The sequence below is a fragment of the Drosophila subobscura genome, chromosome E, assembly GCF_008121235.1.
Source record: "Drosophila subobscura isolate 14011-0131.10 chromosome E, UCBerk_Dsub_1.0, whole genome shotgun sequence".
NCBI classification, from domain to species: Eukaryota; Metazoa; Arthropoda; class Insecta; order Diptera; family Drosophilidae; genus Drosophila; species Drosophila subobscura.
Window position 1 is genome coordinate 12,084,561 of NC_048531.1, and position 12,366 is coordinate 12,096,926.

At 45.2% G+C, this 12,366-nt stretch overlaps 1 protein-coding gene across 1 annotated transcript; it reads right to left on the minus strand.

Moving 5' to 3' along the window:
• Positions 1–2,344: 2,344 nt before the first annotated feature.
• On the minus strand, positions 2,345–3,367 carry LOC117890396 (serine-threonine kinase receptor-associated protein). The gene has a single exon (XM_034795200.1). The coding sequence runs from the start codon at positions 3,349–3,351 to the stop codon at positions 2,368–2,370; it is 984 nt and encodes a 327-aa protein (XP_034651091.1). The 5' UTR covers positions 3,352–3,367; the 3' UTR covers positions 2,345–2,367.
• Positions 3,368–12,366: the final 8,999 nt, after the last annotated feature.

Genomic DNA, 12,366 nt, shown 5'->3' on the forward strand with positions numbered 1-12,366 from the left:
TGCCATAAAGCCGACGTGGGGTGGGGAGTCAAACCCATTATAAGGGCAGATCTTAAAGGATTGCTTAAATAAGGAACGTGCGGGCACTAGATACAAGGTATTCCAACGATTAGACAATTTAATGCTGGTAGAGGATCAAACCTCCTAACACGTCTCTAGTATCCATGGAACAAACTTTCAGAGTCTCTGAACTGATAGGACCTTGGACAAACATCATCAGACAATTTCCAGTCGAAGGTCGCGGTCTGTAAAACATTATCTCGTCTCGGGTCTATAAAAACCTCAACGCAGCTCAGTCCTGCATAAAATATACGTTACACTCATTTCAAATGCAACGCTTCTTATCGCCTCAACGCATAGCCATACAATCAGCACTCCAGCCGAGCCCTGAGACAACCCCCGAACTAGAAGGTGGCCCAAGATAGTCGCACTAAAAACCTCCTCGGCCCTGCGCTAAACCAAGCACTCGGTGCCACGTGTTCTTCAGCGCTCAGTTCATTCAGCGGGGGTTCAAATGCCCATCGAGCATGACCAGGAGGCGAAGTAACGTACCAAATTGCCGTAAGATACATTTCATATAGAGATACATGTGTATGTCGTATATTGTAGTCCCGGTTCCGTAAGGAAATTACCATAAAAACTGTTTAGCTCACAGAACTGTGACCGCAACTCCAAGCATTTTGCTAGGCAGGTGCGCTATGGTTAAGGATACTTTCTGCAGGGGTCCGAGTATATTTTGTGGGTGTGTTTGCCCGAAAATATTAACCGATAATGAGAAAAGAAAGCAATTTGAGTACATACCAAGGAAACCACCGAAACAAAAAGACAGAAATTAGATAAAATATTTCAGAATTAATAAATGATCTCCTGAGAGAAAATCCAGACTATTCATCATATTTAGATCTATCTGACCAAGACCAAACCCAAACCCTTTTTGCTGTCCAGAAACCCATCGCCCATGAAGGAATAACATTTTTGCATATTTCTCAAACGAAGAGCGATCTCTATCAAAACACAAACAGTGTTACAAAGCATCCCTCAGCTATGTAGATCCTTGGCAAATGACCAATCATTAATATTAGGAAATCTCAGTGCTGGACATTTACAAATGACTCTGACTTATCTGCGATCTTTGGATGGGACAAATTGCTGCGGTCAGATCGAAAAGTAATTGATGAATTCCTTTGGAGTGCAATGCAAATAGTTGGGCAAGTATGCAAATGTTTGGAATGGCTACTGGGGACTGGCTAATCCTTTGGTGATCCTGCGGCTACTGTGCTACTTCCCATCCAATCATTCCATCAATCAACCAGCCAGACAGACACTTGTGCTCACCGCAACCACAGAGAGCGAGAGATACTGGCATGACGACTCAGTTTATTGGAACAGTCACTGGATAAACACACACACAGAAACAGAGCTCTCAATGCCCTGGAGATTGTGTGAAAAGGTTCCTCTTCCTGGTAAACGCGTGGAAAACGTGTTTTAGAAGTTCTTTGGGCGCAGCACGATGCCAGGAGAACTCGTTTTATCAGCCAAGAAATTATAAATATTTATGGAAAACCATTTGAAGAGCAAACCCAAGAAGAAATGCAGACGAAAGAAAAACAAACAAACGAATAAAGTCAAGAAGTTGTCAAATCTTATGGGATACGAGTGCCGTAGGTCAGGGCTAAAGCAGATCACTTTCTCTGTGTGTGTGTCGTCTATGGCGAGGCTGCGAATGAATCTTTGTATCTGTTTTGGTTTCTGTATCTGTATCTTTGCCTAGTGCTGTTTGCCTTGGCTATCTCTAGCTCAACTACCCCCAAAATGTGGATGCGCACTTTTGGATCCATTGCCTAGCCCAAGGAACTCAAAGGTAACTCAAAGGTAACGCTCCCCGCCCAACAACGAATACAAATAATAATAAAACGCATTTATGACTAGTGATTGGTGAGAAAAGCCATAAAGCAGCGATACAATCAGCAATCGCTTGGCTTGGCTTGGGTATCTCCGCGGAATAAAAGTAACAGAAATAACAGAAATCCTTTTGAAAACTATCCACAAAACAGGTTGCGAGCGCGGCGGCGGCAATCCGAGGGAGGGCAGAGCGACAATCAAGTGATTTTTGGTCCCATAGTTAGCTGGCAGGTAGATGAGGATTTTGTTTGTTTGCTTGGGGTTGGAGTTGCAGTTGAAGTTGGGGTTTTCAATCACAGCGTCGCTACGAATTTATTAAAGAAAAGACCAACCACAGCATGTACACTGATGATTGAGTACAGAATAACATTAAACAAAAATAAAACCAAAAACGAAGGAACAGAACGAACAGAACGAACAGTCTGTAAGTGCGAGTATTGTGGTACAGTTGTGCAGAGTCTTGAACTAAGGATCGTAATCTTCATCATTACTGTCAGAACTTATATAAGTTACGGAATCCTCGGAATAATGCTCGTTCTCGGCTGTCTGCGGCCAAAATGTAATCAGGCCATCGGTCGAGCAGCTGGCATACATCTCGCCATCGGGACTGTACTTGACATTGGTGACATTGTCCCCCGCTTGAATGTGGCTCTTAAATTTATATTGTAGGTGTCCAGTATCATAATCGAACTTGTAAATGAATCCCTTGTTGTCGGCACTCACAAAGCTCCTTTTCTGTGGATGAAGCGAGGCGCCCATCACCTTGAACAGCATCCTGTGATGTCCGAGTATGTCGAAGGTTTCCGCGTTGAAGAAGACAATGCTTTCGCCATAGCCGATGGTCACCGTCTTACCATCGGCACACAACTCCAGGCTCTTGGCGTGATGGGGCAAACTGATCTGGTGGCTCACCTTCCCACTCGAAATGTCCCACAGCTCGACGGTCCGATCGTAGGACGAGGCGATAAACGAGCGATCCTCGCGACAGAATATGACGTTGCGCACGCCCCGCCGATTTTTCCGGTAAACACTCAGGCATTCCTGGCTTTGATTCACGTCGTACAAACGGATCTTGGCATCGTGTTGCCGGCTGCTCGTAAGCAGGCGCTTCGACTCTGTGTCCAAGGCCACACTTGCCACCATATTTTTATGGCGGAACTGCTCCAGCTCGTGTCCACTGGTGGCACTCCAAATGCGGGCGGTGCGATCCTCGCTGCCCGTCGCCACAATCGGTGCATTCGCACCAAAGGACACTCCGCTCACGGGGCCCTGGTGACCCTTCAGGGAACTAACAATTTGTCCGGTTCCACAGCAGCGCACAATCCCGAGGCCATCCCGTCCGACAGATGCCAAGTAGTGGCCGCTCTCCCCATTCGGGCTGAAGCTCAACTCCGCCACAGAGTCTGAGTGGCCCACGAAACGCGTTCGAAAGGGAATATTTGAAGCCATTTTGAATTTCGTTTCGTTAAGATTTCGAGACTAAAATTACTACGAATTATTCGCGTTCTTCTCGTGCTACTAACAAAGGGTTCTGGCAATACGAGAGTTTGATTGAAATAATTTGAACATCTGACAAACTCCCATGTTGCTATGTTTTTCCACACCGAAACCTCACAGCATCACTTGGAATGATGCCTCCAAGGTGATACTCGACTCACTAAGAGCGACGTATCTACAAGGCAGAAGAGTGGCCTGCCTTCCATTTGCCTTTGCCACTTTTAATTTAATAGAAAGCACACAAGCCCGGGGATAAGGCAGAGGAGCAGCCCTCAATATATCCGTGTGCAGGAGCCGGTATCAGTCATCACTTGTTAATCTCTCTTAAACGTTTCAGCGGATATTATATGGCTCACGCGCTCACAGACACAATTTTCTTTTTTGGCAAACAGCGGAAGTGGAAGTGGAAGCGGAAGGTGGAGCAGGATGGCGGAATGAAGGCAAACTACTGGCAACTTTGGCGGCTGGCAGCGTCAGGATATTGGCAGGGTAGCGGTAGGGAGTGGGATGCCTCGACACAAAGGCCTCGACAGCGGCTGTGAGGGAGGAGAGAGCGTAATGTATATTAAATGCACTCGAGAAGATTCAATTCATATTTCAGAACGTTTTGCTTTCATTAGGCGCCGAACAAAGGAGATTTCCAGTGCTGACTTGCCCTCCGGTGGCTTTGGTGGCTGTGACGGCTCTGGTGGCATGCGCGTGCTCTGCTCTCGAGTGCCACAGCTCTGGTGAGGTTCGGGGTAAATTTATACTCTCAGTGTGGGTTCCTCGCTGCGAGCGTGTGTGCTGCGAAGGATGACACCTGTGCATACAAAAACAGGCACAAGGACAGGCAGAAGGCACACAATGCTCCGCCCCTGCCACGGCTCAGCTCTCAACACCTTTTGGCAATCTTTGACTTTGTACCTGAACCAATTGTGATGCAGGCGGCGCGGCACAGGACAAGCAGCTACAGCAGTGGCAATGACGGTGGCAGGGGTAACCGCAAGACTAACAAAAACACGCCCGCAATTGACTCGATTTCACTTTCACGCACACACAACGTCCTCGGAGTCCTTCCGTGTCATCTCAAGGAGCTGCTGGATGAAACTGCCACTGGAGTTAGGGAAATTAAACGGATTTCCTCGAGAACTTGACTTGACAATGTCACCATATACATGCGAGTACCCTGATGTAGTTGGCTCAAGGCAGTGTCGGAGCAAGAGCTAATTAGATTACTTTGCCAGAGGATCCACAAAAGGAGTTACAGAAAACGCTAATGAATTATGAACATAAAAAGTGTGGAAGGAAGGGAAAATATAACTTCAAAGTTAGAAGGGAATGCAACATTGTATTCCACATATTAAACCGTTTCAAACGATCGATTCTAGGTTTGATTTCAGTCTCAATACTTTGACTGTTTGTTCCCATAACCCACTGTTCAACTGTCCCGCATTGGAGGCCGGCCCACAAACAGACAATTCATTGAGCGTTTTCCCTTTTGCCCTTTTCTGATTTCAATTTTCATTCTCGTTTTGGTTTTGAAAATACATTAATAATAATTAGTACAAACATGGGAGAGAGACGAGCTTCAAGCGCGGAAGTGCAACTCATCTCAGTAATGATGATTTTGAAATGGAAAGCGACAGCGTTTGGGCGTGGTCAACGCGGAGGCTGTTGGACCAGCAGAAAGTCTCGATTCATTTGTCAGCAGAAGCAGCAGCGGAAGCAGAAGGCGTCATGTCATCAAAAATGTCTCCAGTGTCAGCGAAAATTTGGAAATGAATTTCTTTTTAGCGATTCTTGGCCATCAAAATATTTACTGGGCTCATAAAGTAGTAGACTTTATGGGCAAGTCGACGGGAATTCTTTGTATGTAATTGCATATAATTTTTATAGAACATCGGTAGGAGCAGCGTGAGGAGCAGCAATGGCAGGGGGAACAGCAAGGGGTAAAGATATGGGATATAAAAAGGAGCAGCCACGGCCACTCCCATTGATAATGCGAAAGCATCCAGACATCAATCTGTCCCAGAGTGTCCCAGTCCACCCAGAGTTTCGTGAATCGTCGCTTTTCATTTTCTCATTTTCGTATTTCGTTTCCGTTCCTCTGCCAAAGTGTCAAGACAAATCAATAAACTTCTAATTTTATTACGGTGCCGTCTTTAGGAGAGCATCAACCTAAGGAAACAGAAACAGAACGTTACAGATACAACTGCAGATACCGATCTGTCAATTTCCATTGTCGATTTGACAATTGATATCTCACACATCATTTGGTTCGAGTGCGTACAATGAGATTGTTTATGCCATTTTCGGGTAAGCGACTGGCGAAATTTCTTCCCTCGTGGGTACGAGCAGTCCTACGAGTCCTCTCAGGGGCTTGGGTTCCGGGCCAGGAGGCATCGGCTTTCTTTCTTTCATACCTTTCGCTGCTGCCAGGCCTGCCTTTCCCCGGATCTCTAGGGGTTGTCTACGCTTGCGGTTTTCCTTGAGAAATTGCCATGATTTTTCCGCATTTTCTGCTGGCTTTTTGTCCACTTAACGCTGCTGCTGCTCTCTCCTTAGTTCTGTTTCTGGTCAGAGTTCAAATATGGGTCCATTGACTAATGACATTTGTCCGCAAATGCTTGCATAATCCTCTCAGATCTGATCTGTTGTTGTGGGTCAATGTGCTGGTCAATTGTGTGGTTGAGCCTGGAGAAAGCAGGCTGCAGGAGAAGGTGAAAAGGTCTTTCATTAATTATGAGGCTTATTTGCCTATTTGGCAATGCATCTTACGGGTCTAAACACAATGGATTTAATAGATTTCTAGGCAAGCTTTACTATTAACTATTATTATTACAACTAAGTTGAACTCTCTACATATTTTTTGTACCTCAACCTTAAACTCTTTTGAAACGCTAAGCGAGTGCAATTTTCCCATAACTCTGCCACTTTCCCATAAATCCCCTTGTAAGACTCTCTTGTAAACCCAAACGGAATTATGCAAAAAGCAACGCTCTACATCATGTTAAGGACTCGAGTGATCAATCCCAAATAGTTCTGACACTTCTGCAGGGCTCGCACAAAGGAGAAAGCGAGAGTTTGTACCAGTTTTGGCATTCGCCATGCCTGTCGCATTTCATGTTACTTTCGCCGATCTCCGGGAGAGCAGAGGAGAGTCGCAGATCAATCAAAGTTGGTCACGCTGTCGGGAATTATGTCACTCGGCTACTCAAATTGCCAAAAAAAGGCTGAGCCTCAGAATGATGATGAACTGGCTCTAGCAGCTTGACGGTTAAACTCATTTGCATATGAGGAGCAGAGCAGCAGCAAAGAGTTTTCCCCGGCAGCTGCGCCCGAGTTTTCCCATTAACCCAAGGTGCTTGCCTCGCAAGACAAAACTTTCATTGACAAAGGTCCAAAGTTTTTCTGGGTATTTTTTCTAGATTTTTTGTACAATTTGTTCCCTCTGTGCTGTCAGCGCATCAATCATGAGTTTTATGTTTGTGTCTTTTAGGCAGGCGATTTCCTAAAATATCTTTTGTAATTCTTTTTGCAATTAGGTAAAGCGCTTTAATTGGAAACTGTGTAATATGATACTTTTCATTTGGTGGAGGGACTAATCCTTTCCATACATATGGTAATCTGGAAAAGAGCAGCAGACCTCCGTCCCTCCGTGGAGAGTTTCCATGTTGCGCCTGCGCAGATGCAAGCCCCGCTCCTGCCCCATAAATTGAGACATAGTACATACTCGTATATGAGGGGAAATCTTTGCCAAAATTGTAGCAGCAACCCCTCCCTCCTCTATATATCAATCAATTGTCAGGGTCCATAAACGATTTTATAATGGGATTCCGCTGGGCAGCTGCTCAAAGTGATATAAAATCATCGGATACTCTCACGATGGGCATACCGAAATCGCACTTTATGGCCATATAAAATTACTTCATTTGAGTCGCCGCCACAAGTCAATGTCGAATTAAATCCAAGACTCATGTAAGTCCAAGAATTATGGGAGATGTCTGCTGTCTACCCCTGGCAGGGCTCTCGCTTCCACTTCCTGTTTGTGTGTGCCTATCTTTGCTCCACTAATTGCTGGAAGGATATGACAGTGCTAAAACAGGAAGCGGAAGCTAAAGTAAAGTGGGAGAGGGAACAGGGAACAGGGAACATCTTCTAACTAAGCGACTAGCCGGGGGCACTACGAGTATACCAAAACCAAACAAGAAACACCGAACACCGAGAACAAAACACACGCAATCTCACTAAGCAAATTTAAATGACGCTTCGCCTTCGCTCCGGGTGCATTCATTAAGGGTCTGCTCTGCTCGATAATTAACGCCCTTATGTCCAGGGAATAACGTCAGAGCAGGAGCATGGAATGCGAGAAGAGAATGTAAGAGAAACGAGCCAAGCAATTCCCCAGTCAGCAATGAGAAAAGTCGCGACTCTGTCCGGTATTCGTTGTCCTCTGTCCCCTGTCCCCTGTCCACTGTCCTCTGGCCATTGTCCATTATTGTCCTGTGTCCGTGGGCCATTGTGACTAATTGATTTGCTCAACTGAATGTCTCCCGCTGCTACCCTCAGCTTGTCTGCTTAATTTGCAGTTTCAATAGCTGGCCGAAAGTATCTGAATTTGCGGCGTCTAGTTAATGGGATTTGAATGCCATTCTGAGGAGATTTTCGGCAATGACAAAAGTCAATTTGTTATGGGAAGCGCTGCTTGTAAGCAGATTCATTAGAGTGAACAATGTGAGCACATAAAATATTGAAAGTAAATTCCAAAGGCTCGGACAACAAGCCCTTTTAATTTATTTAAAGTTGTCTCTAGAATTGCTGGGAATTTCACTAAAAATGTTGCTAAAGCAACTTTCACATTGATTCAGCATTTAAGTGAAGAACATCTCCGAATTTATATTTTTATTCAGGTTTCATTTCATTTACATTTAAAATTCATTTCAAATTGGATCAAGAAACTCACAAGAAAACCTCAAAAATGCATTTAATTTTGGGTAAGGAATATTTGAATGTTTCCTACTCGAGAAACCTGAACGGCCAAGAGATCAGATTTTTAATAAAGTTTTGCCTGGTCAAAGCAACGACAGACAAGTTCCACGCTGATGCTGTGCAGATTTCTCACTCTTTGAGGAACAACCCCTTCGGGATGACCATCGAAGGTGGAGTTTTCCCACTGGTTTCCCATAAATGTCCACGTTGAAAGTTATGACAACAAAAGGGCCTGTAATCGGGGAAAGTGCTCAAAGGGAAACTGATTCGCTGAGGTGCTCGATGAAACCCTTTTGTTTTTCCCACATGACACATAAATACTCGTAACTGCCACTGGTCAGCAGGCAGCTTCTGCTGCAGCCACCTCTGAGCTTCAACTTCAGCTTCAGCTTCAGCTGTTCTGTTAATTGAATCATTAGGGATGAGGATAGGGAACGTGGACTGAAGGTTGAGACAATGCCACCATAATCATTATGAGTGATTGCAGAGGCAGACAAAAATAAAAAACAAAAGGGGCCAAGGAAGCCTTTGAAATCAATTTGAAAAAGTCACAGAGCACAGCTGGCCAGCAGGGACAGAGACAGACGCAACTCATGTAACTCCACAGTTGATAGACTTTCTCCGACAAGACTCATCCTCATCCCTTTGTAATCCCCGACAGTTGGATGTGCAGCCGTGGCAAGGGTTTGTCTAAAACGGGAACCACTTGAGAGGCGAGTGCAGAGTGGCGGGGAGGATGTGACTTGAGGATTTTCCAAACTGGTACACACTCGAGGGCCCCTAGCCCCCTTCGCACGGGTCAATAACTTTCCTTATCCGAGTGTCACTTCCTTGATATTATTTCTGCGAGTGCACAAGGTCGTGGGCTGAAAACAGAATGGAAATGGAATATGCTTAAGCTCGAAAAAGAAACGAACTGTAAGCGAATGGAAGATCTATTCGATTTCCATTCACAGCTTTCCTCACCTTCAGAATGATGAGCCTCAACAGAAACTTGCTTTATTTTATACAGTGTCTCAAGGAAGCAGCTGCTGCTCGACTTAGTTTCAGTTACAGTTTCAGTTTTAGAGTCTCACAGTTGCTGGTACGGCTCCCAGGTTGCAGTCGTGTCGGCTTACTTGGCTGCGGCTGCGGATATCATGTCAACGCTTTGACTGGCAGTTAACTTGCCCTTGTCGCCTTGTTTTATCCCGTCTGCAACGTTTAAAAGGCTTAAAACTTTAATTAAAAGGAGTGAACCCCGAGACTTGGCACAGCTGTGCCTGCTCTCCTGTTCCTGCTGTTATGCATTTGATCTATGCGCTGACAGGACACAGGACACAGGACGAAGGTTCCCACTGCGGAGTGCATTCCGTAATCGGATACTTTTATTGCTGAAAGGATAAACCACAAAATGCTTTGTATGGCCATCACATAATACATTTTATAAAGACTTTTTTCTGCTTTCCCCCTCTCTTTCCCCTCTCTCCGTAAGCAGCTTAAAGTCGCCGTTGCCAGCAGCAGCAGCAGCAGCAAAAACTTTACGACAGTTGTAACGATTCCTTCTTGGTTTTCCTTTTGCTTTCGGTTTTGTTTTTTTTCGAGGCATTTCCTTTGTTTCAGGAAGTGCCATCAATGCCTGGCACTGATCTGAAATAAAAATATTCTGCGTTGGCAATAAAATTGATGGATTCGTTGCGCGCGGCGCTCAATAAAAATGTTGCCAAAAAGAAGCAACCAAAATCAAAGAGATTCCCAAACTGCAACTGAGAATGAGGCACAAAGTGAGCATCGGAATCCGAGTCAGAGTCACAGACAGAGTCAGAGGTCCGTCCGTCCCAGACAGGAAGTGTTTAACACACGTTTAGTTGCTCCTTTTGGGACGGGCACCTCTGCGCCTAAGCACATTAAAGCGTTAACTGAGCATTATTCAAATCCCGGCCACTGAAAGCCCATTAGCCGGGATTAGGTATGGGCAATAACACGAACCGAACAGAGCTCCAGAGACAGCGACAGAGACAGAGCCATGTCCATGGCCATTACATATGCAGAGCACGCAGCCAGGGATCGCCACCGATCCTTGTCGGGGTTGCTGATGCCACAGAAGGGTTGTCTTTTGGTTCCTGTATTTTGCAAATTCCCTTTGTCTTTTGGCTGCTGCAGTTCGATGCATCTTAAGTAGGGTTCGATGCGGATGCTGAAGGGTGGCTAGGCCTGGGCCTAGGCGTTGTAATAAAATGTTTACAAATTTCTGCAAAATCATTTTGCATGTGCCAAAAGCAGTGGTGAAAAGTTCTCAGTTGATTTATCGTTCAATGAGTCATTCCCAAAGTGGGAAATGCGAAAATTCGACTATTACTTGATGGCTTGATCAAATGATCGAAGATCTCTCAGGGCAGCTGTGGAGGGAGTGAGAAATTTAAAGATTATTTAAATTTTGTGTTTCAAAAAGTGACTAAAGATTTAACTAAACGTAAAATTACTTATTTAATATTTGTATTCATATATTTTTTTTGTAATTTTCGTTTTTATTAAAACAATTCCTATTGCTTTCCCAGTAATAAATTATTAAATTATGTTTCTGTCTCTTCTATTTTTTGCTATTGTAAATTATCAACATTTTCCCAAACAAAATTGTTGAACTCATTAATCTTTGTTGAATGAAATTTGAATATCAAACCAAGGCCCCTTTTTCGGGGCATAATGAAAAATGAATCCCGATTGAAAAATGACTCCTCTTCCTGTTCGGGCGATCGCCGACGGAATCATATGCAAATTTTCACCAAAGCCCAAGGACAGCAGGGGAATTCGAGGAGTGGAATGGAATGGAATATCTTCTCTCGATATTCGCGCATTAATTACAAACGCAATATTTACAAAACAAATGTGTCGCTTTGTGCGGAGTGCACGGGGAGCAGGACCTAGACATGAGATATGAGGCAGATTGGGATGGCCCTGGGGAGTGAGCAGCTGTCCCCTGTCAACCCCTTCTGCAGGGCACTGCTCGAAGTGAGTGACAAAATTACAAAGATTACAACTTAATTTCGACTTTCAGCCCTCCTCTGAGTGGTTGGACTCGCATTTACATACATAAATCCTTAGATCTTGGCTGCCCTGCCCTGCCCTGTGCCTGTGTCTGTGCCTGCGCCTGTTCCTGTGCCTGGGTACTGGAAAAGACACTCGAGATTGTTGAAAATATTTTGTCGTGCCCTGCATTGTCTTGGCCCCGCAGTGTCAACCCTTTCTCAGCATTTGCATTTCCCTGACAACTCTCCAGGAGCGTCGCATTGTCCTTTCACACCTCGAGAGGTACGAATGCGATGCTTTCCATGTGGAAATGGCAGTTGCAATGCCTCTCCTCTGTCCATCGCTCACACTCGAGTGCATTCGTAAATATTTTGATTACATTCGGTGGGACTTTTGTCTCACTCTGTCTTAGTTTTCCCTTTTGAAACTTTATGCAAAACTCTAGACTTCCTTTCTCATGGAAAGTCGTCTCGAAATTCCTTTTGAATGCAAAGGAAAAGGCAAAGGCAAAGGCAAACTTCCTTCCAAAACTACGCTCCCCCATTGGACTCTGCTGCCACCAATTAGCAGTTGCCTATCCCTCATCCAGGCATCAGAACGCACTCACCTGTGGCCGGCTGTCTCCCGCCCTCGTAACAATGGCAACGCTGCGGGGCCAAATCAAAATTGCACCCAGGCCGGAGACACTTCCTCTCGCATCTGAAGGTGTGCTCGCTCTGTCCCCTCCTTGATTCACACGTTACTCAGTGAGCATAAAGCGGCGGCTCGCATTTAGGCCAGCAAGCAACAGGGGAAAGACGCTAGCAACAACGACTAAAACACTTGACCAGCAAGTCCAGGTCGTCCAAGCGTTGGATTTGTAACGTATTTTCCGTTTAGTGAGAGTTGAGGGTTGAGGGTTGAGGGGAACCACCGCCAGCAGCAACAGAAACAGTCCCCGAGATAGATATAAAGCTGGAGTCGGGGGAGACACTTCGGTAATTGTTTCGA

Bases quoted from the DNA above. Each gene is read 5' to 3' on its own strand.
- LOC117890396 (XM_034795200.1), bottom strand. From the start codon at position 3,351: ATGGCTTCAAATATTCCCTTTCGAACGCGTTTCGTGGGCCACTCAGAC.